At 38.4% G+C, this 18,270-nt stretch overlaps 1 protein-coding gene across 1 annotated transcript; it reads left to right on the top strand.

Moving 5' to 3' along the window:
* The first annotated feature begins 475 nt into the window (after nucleotides 1–475).
* Nucleotides 476–16,074, top strand: LOC139924889 (long-chain fatty acid transport protein 6). The gene is made up of 10 exons (XM_071916103.2): nucleotides 476–994; nucleotides 3,469–3,672; nucleotides 5,298–5,456; nucleotides 8,162–8,286; nucleotides 9,239–9,433; nucleotides 9,908–9,998; nucleotides 10,432–10,630; nucleotides 14,766–14,863; nucleotides 14,950–15,080; nucleotides 15,172–16,074. Exons 1-10 carry the CDS (start codon nucleotides 517–519, stop codon nucleotides 15,346–15,348), a joined length of 1,857 nt encoding a protein of 618 aa, XP_071772204.1. The 5' UTR covers nucleotides 476–516; the 3' UTR covers nucleotides 15,349–16,074.
* The last annotated feature ends 2,196 nt before the right edge of the window (nucleotides 16,075–18,270 follow it).

Below are 18,270 nucleotides of genomic sequence, written 5' to 3'. Positions count from 1 at the left end.
CATGAATAGAAAGAAAAGAAAATGAGTAAAAGAAAAGTGCAAAACAACTGTTTTTAGACACATGCTCTTTTCCCCATTTTTTCAATGTAGCCTATAAATATTTATTATAGCTGTATATAGAGAGATTTATTTTTAAAAAAATTAAAATGTATATAGTGTACTGTATATATAGTACTATAGTATTTTAATGCCACTAACTAAACCATCTTCATCATCCATTTGTCTCATTAACGGGACAATTGTTTACAACTGATTCTACTATCTAGCTAGGCTACTTCAATATTAAGCCCCACATCTCCTCCCCTTTCTTTCATCCTTCCTTTCTTTCTGTTTTTTTTTTTTTTCTTCTGGCCATAGCTCATTGGCTGTTAGTATGCTGCTGTGAAATTGCATAATAAGTGTCTATCATGTTGGCCGCAGGTTTTCGAAGGGCATGCGCGAGCAGCCCGCTATTTAAAGTTTTGGAGTAACGAGCCCAGAAAGTCCTGGAAGTGAAGAGCGCCGTTGTGCTTGAAAATGATAACATGGCTAGTTACCAGCGTTTCAGCTGGACTGCTGGCCCTACTTCTCTACCAAAGGACGACCTATCCCTTCTTTTGGGAGGATTTGATTTATTACTTGAAACTTCGGAGGCACGGAAAGGCGCTGAGGTCTCGTATGCGGAAAGGAGTAATCACATACCTCGACTGCTTTCTCTACCAGGCGAGGAAGACCCCTAACAAAGCCTTCCTGATCTTCGAAAACCAAACCCTCACTTACCGGGACGTGGACAGAAGAAGTAACAAGTTCGCCGAAGTGTTCAGGACCGAGGGGGCTTTGAAACAAGGAGATATCGTTGCGCTCTTGATGTGCAACGAGCCTGATTTTATCTGTGCCTGGTTTGGACTCTGCAAACTGGGCTGTGAAGTCGCCTTTCTCAACTTCAACATAAAATCCAAATCTCTCCTCCACTGTTTTCAGAGTTGTAGAGCCAAGTCGCTTGTCGTTGGCGCAGGTATTGCACGTTTTCTGTGAAGTCTGCGCAGTTTTGACATGCATTGGGGAAAACTCTGTCAAGCTGCTTTGATTTATTAAGCCCCAGTCGGACCTGAGTTGTTTTCAGTAGCATGTATCTATAGTGTTAATGTTCCTGTAGCCACTCCCCATCTAAGTGGGGTACAGAAATGGGAGTGCAGAAAGTACAGAAATGGGAGTGCCTCTAATTTAGGATAGCCTATACGTTAAATTCTGTTGCTTTGCTTAAAAAAAAAAAAAACTAAAAGAGAATACTAATCTCTACGAACCAGTAATCCCTTAAAATAACCTTACATTTTCATTCATTTACATTACAGGAACTTTTCCATTAGTTTCCACTTAATAACCATGTAAACCATGCACAAAAAGCATGAAAAATCCCACACCCGTGAAGAAATTCCTTATAAATGATACTAACCTTATTTTTTTTAAAACTATGCTATTTTTAATGGATAATTAATGTTTATGTAATGGAGAAATTAAGGACATTTCAGGGTGATGGTTTGGTTTCGTAGTGATAGCATAATATATGCATTTGCCTAAGGGGTGTCCTTCTGGCAAGTTGTGATGCTTTCCTTTGTTCAGCTTTATTTGCTGGTATCTTGGAATTATAGTAGAAGTAAAAGGTCCTCCAAGGGGTCCAGGGGTCTTTGAACGGGTTCCAGGGTTCCTTGAAGGGCTTCCAGGTTTCCTTGGATGGGCTCCAGAGGTCCCAGCAAAATGAGGAATAGTTTAATTGCACTACAATTGAATTCACTTGAAATCATCCCAATTAGAGAATATCCTGCATAAGAAAGACCATTCTTATCATAGGTTTCTCTCTCACATTATCTCCCCATGTACAGTGTAGACAGTTCTGCAATTCAGTATTAAATCAACAACAACTTAAAATCTTCCCATATGGGACCCTGGCACTAAATCTGATCAAACAGGGGCCCATGTCCCTAATGTGCGGCTTTTTGGAGGTCTGAGACATGAAAACTTGAGAGACTAATTGATGTCCTAGGCTGTATGTTGTGATTGAAAATTACATGAATCTGCCTAATCCTGTAAAACTAATCCCGTCCGAATAGGTCTGTAATGCTGTAATTTTAATTTCATGCAATACTTTTTTACTTTTTTTGTGGGTATACCGGTATCGGGAGATTGCAGCTGTTGTGAAAGAACTAATATCATAGCATTGACTGATAACAATACTATCTTTGCCATATCGTATAACAAGTAAGCAATCGTAAACATTTTAAAGACACGCCCTTCATGAGATCTAAAGTGCTGTCTTATATGTTTAAGAATGGAGAAGTATGGCAGTTATTTTCTTAAATGATGAATGAAAAATGACATGGCATGAGAAGAGAAAAGGCAAATTGTGGTAATGAAATGTGAGGAGTAGTTTCAGAGCATGTTTTAATACTGGATCTTAAAACCCTTTAACTCGGCACATAATGGTACAAAAGCTAATGATATCTAAGTATTTACCATATTGTTGCTACTTTTGTTTGGGTACTTGAATGCTTTAATTTCTTGGTAGATTTTTTGTCAATTTGCATGACAAAATACAAGCTGGAACACTCGATTTGTTAACATAAATGAAGTATTATCAGTGATTCAATTTGGGAAAAGCACATACCATATAGTGATTTACATTCAACGTTATCAATGTTATTGATATCAGGCATGAACGGCAGGGAGCAAAGTACCACTCGGCCGCTTTATATTTGCACGGTATGCAGCCCTGGATCTGTAGGATATGATTACACTGACTCTTCACCCATATTCTTTCAGTGTCATGGTTTGTAAATGATCGAGCGTAGCCTTTCACTGATGTGATCACGTCTTTTCTGTATACACTCCTTATTCCTCCTTTATGTACCTACATTCTGGTTTACTGGCTTCAGTGGGGGAGAGCAGGGCATGTTGTCACACTTTTGACTTATTGGCGTATTTCTCTCTCAACTACTGAGATATGATACATATTTTTCTAGCTAGATTAAGGTCCTCTCTAAAAAATGGCATTTTTACATTTTGAATAATCTACTGGAAAAAAAGTTATTACTGATGAAATACCACTTGACAACTTGAGAACGTGAGAACTTACACCATGTCAAGGCATGTTGTCACACATGACGGGGCAAGTTGTTGCTTAAACAAGTGTGCTGTGTTTGTGCACGCAATTCCATTTCAATTTGCATTATTTACTTTCAGGTATACAATTTGCTTTTATGTTGGAGTGTTTACCTATGTTGAAATCTGTCGTTTTCAACATAGGTAACCTCTTATTAAGAAAATAAACATTTGTGTAAATGGACTTTTGTCTCTAAAATATTTAGTTTCAGAAATAAAGCCTCTGAGACAACGTACCCAAGTGACAACTTACCCCGCGCTCCCTTGCTATTTGATGAAGTGACAGAGTGATAACCCATAACCCAACCAATCCATTCTTTTCTCCTTGTACAGATTTGGTAAATTCGCTAGAGGAGGTGCTGCCTGACCTGCAGGCCAACAACATTGCTCTGTGGGTGGTGGACCACAGATCGCCCTGTGAGGGGGTTAACAGTTTACTGGATAAGGTGGAGCAGATGTCTGGAGAAACCTTAAATGACCTACCTAAAGTTGACATCATGTCCAACTTCCTCTTCATCTTTACCTCAGGCACTACTGGTACTGTGTCACCATTTTATTCCCTTATTTAGGACCAACTGTTTGTACAGACCTTACAAAAAGTTAGATTTGTACAATACCTGTGCATGGCCAGCTGCGGGTGCGCCAAAATCACATCAAAACTAATTCGGTTCAGCCAAAATCAAAGAAAAGTTTGAGGTTGAGGTTAGACATCTAAGAAAAAATGGTCAAGCTTAGGGTAAGGTTTTGGACATGATTAAATAAGAAAAACCTGAGCTGAACTTTACAACTTTATTCACTGCTGAAAACCGCTGTGTGTATCCACCCATCCACCACACTAGTATTTCAAACTGTCAAACTACTGTTAGTTTCACTCACTTGATTCATACAATATCATATGATATTACGGTGTCTCACCTGTTGTAACTATAGCTACAAATTTCACAAACTTATTACTGTACAGTTGTTATTTCTACCCAACTAGACCCTAATAACTGGGAAGGCAAAGTAGGCATAGACTTAAAAGCACAAGGATGTAAATAAATGAGTTTCCTAAAGTCAATCCATCTCAAATTGCATATGCAGAGGGCTTCAGGCGATGCTAAGGCAGCTATTTTAGGATATCCAACTGTGGGAGCAATATACAGTATATTTGCCATGGCTTTAACACCAGACTGGCTTCTTAGAACAAAGAGTTTGGGATGAAAAGTCTTTTTTGCAGCCCGATAATGTTTGAAAATTGTTGCTCTTTAAAAACAAGTAAATTCAAGACACCCAAAGTGATGAATATGTAAATTAAGTCACATTATGATACATGGATTCTGAATCTAACTTAAGTCAGTTTGTATGCTCCTTTCCTAATGCTGTAGTGCTTTCCAGCTAGCTGAGCTGTTCCTATTGAATGAGCCATTTATCTTCTTATGAACCTGAACATTATCAAGGTGTTCATGATTTTCCTTCTCTTCATTTTTTGCTGGTCTCACACACGTCATATTTATCGTCTACAGTGTTACCTTTTGTATAACTTTTTAATCCGTTTTTGGACTTGGACACATATGGGAGCCTGGTCTCCTGAAATGTTGTGAAATGATCGAGCGCAATGTCTTAAAAAGCAAATATGTGCTCCCTGCATGAAAAGTGAGAGAAGAAGTGTAAAAAAAGAAGTGGGCATGAGTAGAAGGTTGACATTGAAGTAGCGTGGTGGAAAGTAAGAGGGTGGAGGTCAGGGGGTGGATGGACGGATGCATTTACCTTCAAATCCGATGACCCAAGTTCAATTCCCCACTCATGCCAAAAAGTTTTCCACTGTGAGTTAAGTTTACAGTTTCAGCTTTTCAGTTTTTCTTATTTAACCATGACCAAAAGCTTTTCACTAACCTTAACCGAAGTTGTTTTACTTGCCTTAACATAACCGTTAGCTAACCTTTTCACATGATGAACAGGTGAAAATGGCGTGTCCAGTTCGTGCTATTGTCACAGAATCCAATTTATGGTAGAAGAACATAATGTTCACATGTCCACAGCATGTAATCTGTGTCCCAGAGTGTGTGCTCATTTCACAAAATTTTGTGTGTCGCATATGGTGTACATTTAAATGTATATGCACAAAGACCTGTTGCAGATTTTTCCATACAGCCTGAGTGACCAATACTATTCTCTTCTAGGTCTTTCTAAGGCAGCTCGTGTTGGTCATCTGAAAGCCATTATGAGTATGAGCTTCCTTCAGTTTTGTGGAGCCAGATCTGACGACAACATCTACATCGCTCTTCCTCTTTACCACATGTCAGCCTCCTTGTTGGGAATTGGAGGATGCATACAGCTTGGTAATGAATAGACATATTCCAGAGGATATATAGTAGAATGGAGCCAGTTGCATAACCTTAAAGACTGATCTAACCCTTAGACTGGTCTACTGTATAATATATATTCCCCGATTTATAATGTTAGACTGTCAGCTGCATAAAAATTAAGACATATTTTGACCCAGAAAAGTTACAGAAACTAAAAAAAATGTAGCTAGTATTTGTCAAATTTACTGTCATGAAATGCCATGAACAGCATACCACACTATTTTCTAATTTTTTGCTTCAACACTTACTATGTTCTGCGACCAGAGGTGGGGACTCGAGTCACATGACTTGGACTTGAGTCAGACTCGAGTCACAGTTTTAATTGTTTGAGACTTGACTTGTTGCATGAAGAGACTTGAGACTTGACTTGACTTGGGTTCTGGTGACTTCTTGACTTTGACTTGTACTTTGATGACTTGAAAAGGTTTCTAAAGTCTTGACTTGAGATCTTGTGTTTGTGTAAATGACTTAGATTGAAAGTGATGAGATTTGTTCCAGCAGACGACTGAATTTAAATTCTGTTTTCTGAATTTGTATGGAATGATTGAATTTAAGTTAGAAATCAAACTCATGATGCACTTACCAAGTTGCATTGAAAAGCCCTAGATAATTAGTTTTCTGTAAGATATTAAATTGATACTGGACTCTTGATTTGTTCTGACTTGACTTTGTGTTCTACATTTAGACTTAAGATTTCACTTGAGACTTGACGTGGTAATCTACATATAGACTTGGGGCTTGACTTGTGCTTCAAGACTTGAGACTTGGAGCTCAGGCAAGGTTGACTTGGTCACACCTCTGTCTGCGACAGGTCTATAATGACACTAGCTAATTTTGTCAATCAAGCTAGCTATAGCTATCAATGAGCCTAGCATAATAGCTTATTGAACTTAGAATAAGAGAAACACGTTCTACAACTGCACCAACAGGGAGAAAGATATCATGGTCTAGTGTCTTGCTCAAGGGCACTTCAGCAGGGATGCTGATAGAGGACTTGAACCCGGGCCCGCCGGTTGAAGGGCGACCTTCCTAGTCAGTCACACAAGAAATGTAGCTAGTATTCCTTAAATGTATTTTTCGTGAACAGCATTTGAGTATTATTTTCTCGACACATTTACAATGTTTTGTTAATGGATCTACAGTGACACTAGCAAACTTTCTTGATCAGACTCATCAGTAATAGCCATCAATGAGTCTAGCTTATTAGCTAGCATAAATCGCTATTGTCTCCCTATAAATGTAATTTTGAGTTGATTAATTTGAAGAAAATAATAAGTAGATATCATAGACTACATTCTGTGTGCACTACAGTGAATTTATATGGCAGACAATGCTTTATGCTCTTATTTGTACTTGCTCATGCTTTCAAAATGCCATCTGTAAAAGCAGCCATTCTCATTCAAATTTCACATAACTCAGAGCAAATCTACATAAGCCAGTCTTAGGTTAGCAACCAGTCATTTTTATACAACAGGTATATTTAGCTGTCTACAGCAAGTCTGACTAAATGTTAAATTAAGTCTATCTCTATGCAACTGGCCCCTGGACTAGGCTAAATATATTTTGCAGAAATTGTTCCACCTTTTGAAATAATGTATCTCTGAGCTACTTAAAATTGTAAGCTTGATATATACATCTGCATGATCTAAGATGTTTTCATTGTACCCTAACTTGCTGGATTTAATTCTGTCGTGGGCAAGGATAGACACAGTTTTCCTCTGCAAACTAAGAAGATAAGATAAGATAAAACAAAACAATATAACAATTAAGCAATAAAAACAGTAAAAGACTAAAACAATAAAACAATGAGATAGAACAATGTGCATAATGTGAAAATGTGAAAAATTCCTCATTGAGCATTATGCAGAGGTAGACTACATATTCAAATTACCCCTGAATAAGGTGCTTCCAACTAGGACAAACAGTGGTAAGTCTGGTTCTCAGGCAGAGCTGCTTGTGTTGTAGAGTGGAAATCCCATCCCACCCCATTGCCACAGCCCACAAACTGTGAGATTACAGGGAACTAGTCCCAAAAAACCTACAGAGCCACTTCCTGCTGGTGGCTGGGTCACCAGTCTCGGCTCATAAACAATGTAAATTGTTTTCGTTGGCAGCGTCAAGCCCAACTGTGTGAATCAGAGCGACAACAAAGATCAGATAACTTTTGTTTCAGCAGCCTCCAGTGTTGCTGGGGACCCTTTAGACTTATTGGCTTTGTTTGACTGTCTTCCAGCCAGCTGGCTTTTCCCACAGACTAATTGCAGCTTAGAGAAAACGCTGTGGCACCGTAAGACCCTGACGAGCGTCACACAATTCCTGGAAGAGTACCCATTCATATTCTGTACATTATGAGGTCTTAGGCAGGGGCTGCAGGAAACCAAAATGACCATGGATATCCTTTTTGTCCTCGCTCTCTCACCTCAACAAATACCAGGAAAAGCCCAAACCAGAGGCCCTATTGAAATAGCTCATTGTAGCTTCAACTATAAATAATCTGTATTAACACTGAGTTACATATTGAGTTATGGGAACATTCACTAATAGAGTTGAAAAACATTAAAAGTCAAACAAGTAGAATGCATTATTGCCGTATGTTGTCTTCAGCTGGTCTAAAACATTCTTTACCCTTTCTTTTCTCTTTTTTCTTTTACTCTTTTGGCCGGCCTTTTGGATCACAGGAGCAACTTGTGTGTTAAAAAAGAAGTTTTCTGCTAGTCAATTTTGGAAGGACTGTGTGAAATACAATGTCACTGTGTTCCAATACATAGGAGAGCTCTGTCGATACTTGGTCAACCAGCCCACGGTAAGATTGACGGCACTTCAAACAGAAGTCAGTTTCTGCTTCCTGTCCTAAATTGTAAACGTTAAAGAGAGTAGTGACTACCCCCTTTTTCCCAACTTGGCAGTCGTATACTGTATTGGTTTAGGTATATATGCACTTATTTCTTTTACCATTCCAACTTGATCCCATTTCATCTATCCTCTTTTCTCAAACAACTGAAATGTGCTCATCCCCTTTGTCAGTGGCCCTGCTTCTGGAAGTAAATTTCCCTTTCATTTTCTCCATAGACATTTCAGAAAATTCCAATATACAGCATGGCGAGTGATGTAATCAATTCCCTTTCCCTCATTTTCAACAGTGATACTAAATTATATATAGAAGAATATAATAGTGATTACTGATTTGTAATGATTTTCGCCCTAAAAAAAGACATCATGTCTGACAGTAAAACCATAGTAGAGCGACTCCAATCACCAATACAGGTTGCTAGCTGACTTAAGTTACTTTGCCCTAGTCTGGTTACTAACCATTCACAACTTTGGAGCTGGTAACGTTTCTATGGTAACAGTAACGTCTCTGATTGGTGGGAACTCACTAAAACTTGTGGGTAGTGTAGTATTTCAAGGCACTCAGGAATAAAACATGATTTCTTAACAACAAAGTTGAAATAAGATTGACTGATGGCAGGAACATGTATAGTCATTCCACAATCTGATAGGTCATGGGAAGTCTACCTTACACCGTTAAAAGGTTATGACTAATAATCAAATTTCCTATGGGAAAACTGAACGGGAAATTTACCCCTGGAACCCAGTGTTTCAGCTCTATTCTGCTTCCCTCTTACTTTAAACCTGACCCAATGATATAGACTCCAAGCATTTTTCTTTAGTTCAATGAATTTTAAACTGGTTAACATTGAGACTGCTGCTTCTTTTATCGATGCATGTTAATCCAAGTGCTGGACTCATTCCAGGTTCCAGAGGAGAGAGCCCACAGTGTTCGTCTGGCAGCGGGAAGTGGTCTTAGATCAGATGTGTGGAGAGAGTTTGCCAAACGCTTTGGGAGTATCAGGATTAGGGAGGGTTACGGCTTGACTGAAGCCAGCATCGGCTTCCTCAACTACACCGATGAGATTGGACCAATCGGGAGGGCGAGCTATTTTAACAAGGTCAGGAAAAAAACTCATAACCCCACTGGAAATGTCTTGAATCACTCTGCATTTCATTCTATCCTACATCTGTGGAGATATATTAGAAAATACAAATTTTCATAAAATATAAACAAGACAAACAAATCATTTTAAGTTATTATTGCAATAATACTATGCAATAAAATAACTGATCTTCATGTGTAACCAACTTGTTGCTTAATAAATACAATAATAAAAATGAATAAAATAAGAAGCGGCCATAATGATGTAGCTTTTAAAATTGAAAATAAAGAATATAAGCTGCCATAAAAATGAATTCATGTGAACAAATGTGAGTAAATCAAATGTGCAAAAAAGATTCAAGTAAATTAAACATCTCAACAACTACATTCTGTGATTTTTCCATTTTCTATTTTTTTTTTTATTGTTGGAAAGCTTGTATCTCCAGTGACATAATGAGCTTCCACTGAGTTTGTTGTATTTCTCTTACAGCTTACTATGCCTTTTGAGCTCCTGAAATGTGATCCCCAAACATATGACGCAATCCGAGCAGACTCTGGAAGATGTATACGAGCACAAATAGGTAACATCAACATGAATATTATTCAATTTGTAGTACATACAGTACTGTTCAAAAGTCTTAGGCACATGTAAAAAAAAAAAAAAAAAAACATAAAGCAAAGATGCTTTCAAAAAAAATGTAAAAATGTGCTATAAAGAGCAGTCTACTGACACTCTAATGCAGAAAACAAATAAACATCTAAGACAAAATTTATATAAAAAAATCTAAGGTGCCTCAGACTTTTGTGAGAACTAAATGTACTTTATGAGAATACTAAATGTACCTATATGATGATACTAAATGTACTTTATGAGAATACTAAATGTACCTATATGATGATACTAAATGTACTTTATGAGAATACTAAATGTACCTATATGATGATACTAAATGTACTTTATGAGAATACTAAATGTACCTATATGATGATACTAAATGTACTTTATGTGTACAGGAGAGACTGGCATCCTAGTGGCTCCATTGTCAGCAATGAACCAGTTCCTGGGCTATGCTGGTAGCAAGGTCCAGTCTGAAAAGAAGCTCCTCAGGGACGTGTTTAAGGAGGGGGATGTCTACTTCAACACTGGAGACCTCCTGCTCCACGACCACAAGGACTTCCTCTACTTCCGTGACCGCATCGGAGACACCTTCAGGTACAGCTGTGTACAATTCCGAATGTACTAATGTCATATTGTTTGCAAATGTATTCATTTTTCAGTAGGCTAGTTTGAATTCTTTGGGTACTTTCTCGGAAGAGAGGAACCAAATACACAGTTGAAAGGTTTTGTTGGTAAGTATACAATTACTACCTTTTACAATACCAATGCTTTACAACTTCAGATGACCAGCATGTTGGCAAAAGCCCAAACTTGTCACAAATCTTGGCAGAAAAAGAATATTGCTTATGGCTATCATTTAGTTTAGTGTCCCTTATTTCCTTGTAGGCTTGGGCGATATCCAAAATGTATTATCGTGATACTGTCCTGCCAAAATATTATATATATAATATGCGATATACGATATTATCGCACGGGTGGGATAGTTTTTTCATTTTTTCCCCCCATTTTTTTTTTTTTTTTTTTTGGGGGGGGGGGGGGTATTTTATTTTATTTCTTCCAAATTACATCAAATTTCTAGGCTATAATAGTAATAATAATTATTATTAACAGCCTAGATATTTGATATAACTATTTAAGCGTTGGAGGAAACAACGGCAATTTGGTATCATTTTCTGCTATTTCCTGCTATTTCCAGAAAAATGGGCTGATTGTAGAAAAGGGAACCCACTTGAATTAAAAAGAAAAATTTGTATGATTATTTTAGTTTTTTACTATCCTACCACTAGTGGAGTATAGCATGGCAGGATATCACAGTGCAGCAATATTCACGAAATACTGCGATATTGAATAATATCGAATATCGACCCAAGCCTATTTTTCCCTGTGCTAAATTGCAGATTTCACAGGAATCTGCTCTCATTTTGTTTCTGGATCGCAATGTGAGCAACCATATGAGGTTTTTTTTATCTTGCGGAGCTGCGCTAAAGCATTCACTGCTTGGTGACTGATTGCAGGAGCATCCATCATGTTGACAGCCTTGCTTGTCTTTCCACTGAAGCCTGTTGATGCCTCCCACCTTGTCGCCAAATGAGCTTGCAGGCCAACTGAATCCACACAAAGAACTCTCCTAATTCCTTTCTTTCGCTCTTGGCCGCACCTCTTCATCATTTCAGCATGGCAGGATGTCACAGTACAGCGCCAAGAGCAAGACCCCCCCCCCCCCCCTCCCTCACCTTCCCATTCATTCATAAAAAGAGTGAAAAAAACTATCTCTGAACTTGCCCTGCTGTGGATACGCCTGTCAAACGCACTCACGCCAATCCACATTCGTAATGCGATGTCCTCTGATAAATGTCCCCTTCCAACCCCTTTCTACCCCATCCAACTCTCCCCGATCCTCGGTCCCTGAATCCATGGTTTCTGATGGGCCTCTGTGTTCAGGGCTGCTTTTATGGGATGCCATTACCGTGACGAGGAAATTAACCACCAAAGAGGCTTGGTAGCGGGCATGTCAGTGGATCAATTGCTTGCGATTGGGGGGAAATGTTCAGGGAGCGTTCAGGGTCACAATGCCACTATTTGTCTGCCTGTTCCGAGTCTTGGCAGGGTAAGAGGCGCCCAAGTAGTGTCGTAGGATTGTTTAATGAGCCATGCAGCTGCTTTATTTTTTCACAGAGAATAGTGAATGTTTGTATCTTCTTTTATACGGATGCTTTTAACAGCTGACAAAATGAAAACATGGCCCAAAGCTTGGTAGGTGACTGTTCTGGATCTAAGATAATACCATGTCTTATTCCTTACTGTGAATATTTCTTGGCTTGTTGAAAAATAATGAGAATGGGGGAAATATTCGTCTCAGAAGTAAGAACAACATCAAGTTAAGTGAAGGCATGACTGCTGTAACCCAAGAATTAGAGAAAATGAATGGATTGCCAGAATATATGCCAGGAGAAGATATATAATGATTACCTAACAGATTTGCCTTCATCAGTGTTATTGGTGAAGGTGATAGTAAGTGAGGATCTGACTAAAATGTCTAACAAAAAAAAAAAAACGGGTCCAAAAGTACAGAAGAGGATTAGGGCAACAGAATTTAAACTCAGAATTCTGACTTGCCCTAATCCTCTTCCGTAATGGAGTAGTAATGGAGGATTTGAGTACAACGGACTGAGCTGCAACATTAGTATTCCTAATTTGCACTGTTCTTGTCTTCATATAATTGTGACTAAAATATTTGTTAGTAATTGAATATCAAGGAGGTTATATCCTGTGCAGTTGGTGGATTTGTAGCAATGTAGCTTGCAGCAGGGCACAGTGAAACACAATGACAACACAGACATAAAGCAGATACAGAAAGGCTGATACAAAGGTATTTGTGCAAAAAAAGGCAACATTTTTATGTAGTGTGCAAATTAAACATACTTATTGCACATGGGATAAAGGTATGTTGGCATCTCTTGCACTTTGCCCTTTGGAGCCTGAACCTCCGGCCTGAAGAGAGAGAGGAAAACTCAGAGATGAAGGTCTGGATTATCCAAAACCGGCCTTGCCCTCCCCAAGACCTGGTGAGCAAAAATGTCTAATAAGGGGGCGCTGCTGCTCACCAATGATCTTGAGGGCCACCTATCAACATTGCACAGTTCTTGTTAAGTTCTTGTTAAGTTGCCATACCAAGAAACAGAAGAAAAGGTTAATATCACTAACGTGGTAAAACATTTGTAAAATAATACCATCAACTTGCTGTCAAAACATTAAGACTCCACAGCAGAGGTGGGGACTTGAGTCACATGACTTGGACTCTAGTCAGACTCAAGTCACAGTTTGAATTGCTTGAGACTTGACTTGATGCATGAAGAGAAGACTTGAGACTTGACTTGACTTGGGTTCTGGTGACTTGGGACTTGACTTTGACTTGTACTTTGATGACTTGAAAAGGTTTCTAAAGTCTTGACTTGAGATCTTGTGTTTGTGTAAATGACTCAGATTGAAAGTGATGAGATTTGTTCCAGCGGACGACTGAATTTAAATTCTGTTTTCTGAATTTGTATGGAATGATTGAATTTATTGAAGTTGAAACTGATTCTAGAAATCAAACTCATGATGCTCTTACCAAGTTTTTATCCTATTAAAACCATATTGCATTGAAAAGTCCTAGATATTTAGTTTTCTTTAAGATATTAAATTGATACTGGACTCTTGATTTGTTCTGACTTGACTTGCTGTTCTACATTTAGACTTGAGACTTGACATTAATGACATGGACTTGACTTGGACTTGACTTGGTAAACTATATTCATACTTGGGACTTGACTTGAGACTTGTGCCTCAAGACCTGAGACTGACTCGGGACAAAGTTGACTTGGTCACACCTCTGCATGGTCATTGATTAGACGTCACATCCACCCTGCTGGACAATTATTAAATGTTAGGCAGTGGAACTTGTTCAGAGCTACAAGTATCTTGGCACTGTTATTGACTGGAAATTGAACTTTGAGAGCGACACAGACACAATTTGTAAGAAGAGCCATCGGAGACTATATTTTCTCCTTTGTTTTTGAGAAAGTGATCATCACACCACTGGACAAACTTGCCTCCCACAGGCCCATGTGATTGTGATGTCTCCAGACTGTCAATGACAGAATCGTCTGTAAATTTCAGGATGCGCCTGCCCTCATACTGACTGCTGCAGTCGTTGGTAGACAATACAATGCATGTTTTGGCCCTGCATATTGAGAATCCACAATCCATCTTACAATATTGAAATCAAAATTAAAAAAGCACAGCAGTATGTTGCCTAAAATATGTAGCAGAAAAGTCAAAGTTGGCCACAATTTCAGGACCTTTCCTGCTTTGGTTATGCAGGCTCCTTCTCCTTCAGGCTTCATTGCTTATTTCTATCTTTCTAATCTAATCTAATCTAAAAATACATCCATTCATTTATTCCAGTCTAAATGGAAAAGCTGAGCCGAAGTCATGAATCCATAAACCAGTTCAATGGTGCCCCCTAGTGTTCAGTGCAAGTAGTGCTGGAAGAAAGTTAATGTTGAATGAAATGGTTGCAGATGCAACACACACCTGTTGTTAAATTTTGACTTTCTTAATAATTATTATATAATAATTAATTATTATTATAGGGCACATTGATTATTGTTCTTTGCCAATATCCAACCAATAATGTTTGTAAAGTTGAAAGATTTAATTTAATTGCATCTAAAATTGTGTCCTATAGGTGGAAAGGAGAGAATGTAGCCACCACAGAAGTCTCAGAGATTTTAGGTAACCTGGATTTTATCCAGGAGGTCAACGTCTACGGAGTGACCATTCCAGGTCTGTGGTAAATGATCACTTTGGAATGACTTAGAATACTGCATATTCATATACCGTTAGTGACTTTTCCCAATCTGTCTTAACAGGGTATGAGGGGCGAGCGGGTATGGCAGCTATCGTCTTGAAACAGGATCACAAATTAAATGGTCCAAAACTGTACAACCATTTAGTTAAGAGATTTCCTGCATATGCTTGGCCATGGTTTCTCAGAATACAGGTAAGGCACACGTGTTCATTATTTATGTGTCATTGAAATGGACAGTGTAGAGATGTATTTTCGATTTTCTCTCCCTCCCTTTTTCTCTCAGACATCTCTGGACGTGACAGAGACCTTCAAGCAGCAGAAGGGGAAGTTGGTCCAGGAGGGCTTTAACCCAGAAATCGTGCAGGATCCTCTGTATTTCCTGGATCTGTCTCAGAAGGGCTACACCCCCCTCACTCCATCTCTGTATGAAGACATTGTCTCTGGAAAGATCCATCTGTAGACATTACAGGACAACTGGGCAGAGAACTCAGGTGGACTGAAAAGACAAACTCATATCTGAACAAAGATATGACAAAGAAATTTGTCAAGTGGCATGGCCGGCTTGTATTTTGTTTTTCTGTTATGTGGCATTCCTTGTGAAAGACATGATTCCATACATCTGGATCTGGTTAACCCTTCACTGTTGTCAAGCAAAAATGGTGGAAACTTAATGTAAATGACTCCATCTATTGTTTCTTTTAGGGTCTGTCTAGAAGGAAAACTTGAAAGGAAAACAGGGTTGTAGAATTTGAATTTTCAACAATCTGGTCATTCATACTCCCTGATAGATACTTAGATAGATAAATATTTAGTTACTTACATATTTAACTTATTAATGTCTGGGGGGAAATTGGGTTAGCAGCATAGGATACAGAATAGTAAATGTAAAGAGATAACATTACTAAAATAATACAGAAGCAGTACAAAAATATGGGTTTTATTCTGTTTATGATATTAAAATATTGTGTAGGTTTGGGTTAATTATAGGCTTATTTGTTTGAAGATAAAGAAGACTGTTAACCACCAGCAGTTTACAAGATTGAGCTGTATTTTAAATAATGATATGTGATTTTCTGACACTGATACAAAGTATGTACAACATGCAGCTTTGACACTGACAGTATGTATATTAAGGGTTTCATTCCCAAATGTAATATGGCCATGTAATATGTCCATTTTAATTAAAAAAAAAAAAAAGATCTAAATGATTCAATATTTAGATATATTATCTAAGATGTTACCATTTTGTAAGCAAAGGTCTTAATATTTATCAGTTCTTGCTATTAAATTGGGGGTGAATGTCTTCTTAGAAATGTGGTTTGGATGTGAAAAATAGGATGGATCTCATCTCATCACATTTCAACCAATAATTTCCACACATCATCAATTAATGGGACGGCTCAACCTTTAAACAGCCCAGTCAGCAGTTCAGAAACCAAAATGTACCAGAAACAGAATCACCATTCATTGAATTGCCTGGTACATTTTACAGGTACCGGGAATTTGCTTGGTAAACAGCAAAGCAAGTGTGCAGCAAAGTAAGCAGACATTGCCGGACAGAATGTACACAACAAGAAATTTTACACTAAATACATAAACACTTTTATAAAACATTTCCACACATTTAATTCTTACAGATACAGTAGTAGATTGTTGAGTAGAACGTTTGCAGAGATATGGACAGCAGGGAAATGCAAATGTCCACTTGCAGATGTAAAGTCATAAGCTAGAGCAGATACGATTAATGGATTAGGGGGTAGTTTTAAGTGTGTCTCTATGTATGGAAGGTGTGCGGCTGGTGGCCAGTTAATGGGGACTGTTGCATGGTAAAATAAACAGTTCTCACACCAAGATGATTCGACCATAGTGGACTGACACCATTTGCCCCATGTAAGATTCGGGGACAGTTGGTGGCCAAGGTGGGCGGCATCGGCAATGGTCTTCCTCGTTTACTAGTTGCTCAGGAGTCGTACAGGTCGTCACATTCAGCTGCCTTCTACCTTGCATTGGTTGTTAAATTTCTTGCTTTCACTTGTCCTTTGGTTGTGAGACTGCCCTCTCTTCAATCTTAATTCCAAACCTTTCTGTTCATTGATAATATCCCCAACTTTATCCACTTAATTCTGGCCATCTAGCACTATTTTCAAATCAGATTTAACAGATTCCCATTCCCTTTTGAGTAGCCCTAGGCCATTTCATCCAGGGTTTCCGCCTGCTGATCTTTTCCTTCCTTGGTTGCCTGACCTTTGTGTGCTTCATATCCTGTGGTTCAATGCTAATTCCTGCCTCTACAGTTGCAGGGGTACTGATGTCATGCAAGCTTGCAGGACCTAACCTGAATGGCTTAACGTAATTTCTTGAGAAGTACCAATAATTGCATGCTCGCTGCAAGCAGCCTATCAAGCACCTCTTCTTTCCTTGTTTTTTTTTAAGTAGTGATGGAAGAGCTGTGAACGAATCGTTCGTGGTGAACAAATGACTCACTCTGCCAAACTGTTCGTTTACGGCTCCGCAGCGCAACACGCAGCCATTCAGGAATTGAGACTTGTGAGACAGTTCACTCAGCAATGTGCTACTTCCTCAAAATGCGGATTTGAAAGTGCAGTGTCTTTGTTAAGGTACATGCCAAACATTCAATCGTTTAATGAGCTCTGATGGAAACTTGAAGTGGGGGGAACCAGTACGTACCACTACAGACTGTATATGTATGTATGTATGTATACTGTAACAGTATGTTTCAAGCTTGAGAATGATTAGTTCAAAATGATTTGTTCTTTCTTTTTGGCCCAGCACTAAGAGGTTGAAGCATTCACAATCACGGATAATAACAATCACATAATGGAGCCTTGCTTCACCCTGTAGGAGATAATAAGGCAGGGGTTGCTAAAGTCAACAGGTTTCAAATTCTACTGGTAGTAGCTTTAATACTATGACTAAGCTTGTGCCCTGCCACATACATACCACATTTCATGACCTTCTGTTCATTTGTTGTTTATGAATGAATAAGTTCATAAATACAACAACCCAGCAACAACAAAAAAACATTTGCTAGCATTGTACCACTCCTTTTGAAATCAGTGAGTACCCTATCTGTGAGCTAATGAGGCAGGTTGAGGCTAGTGGTATATATTGGTTTCAATAAGAAAATCTTTTTTTTTACTATGCATGTTACATTATTTTCAATAATGTAACATGCATAGTAAAAAAAAAAAAAAAAAAAAAGTATATATATATATATACAGTATATATATATTTGGCATTTCTTTGTTCAAAACCGCCTGGCATTCATCAATGGCAGGCAGTGTTGAAACTAATCCACTTAGTTTCAACAAAATCTGTGAACAGTGTTAATATAGATCAAATAAAATTGTAACCCACTGCA

Source organism: Centroberyx gerrardi, chromosome 2 (genome assembly GCF_048128805.1).
Source record: "Centroberyx gerrardi isolate f3 chromosome 2, fCenGer3.hap1.cur.20231027, whole genome shotgun sequence".
NCBI lineage: Eukaryota > Metazoa > Chordata > Actinopteri > Beryciformes > Berycidae > Centroberyx > Centroberyx gerrardi.
This window is presented reverse-complemented; position numbering and strand designations above follow the sequence as displayed.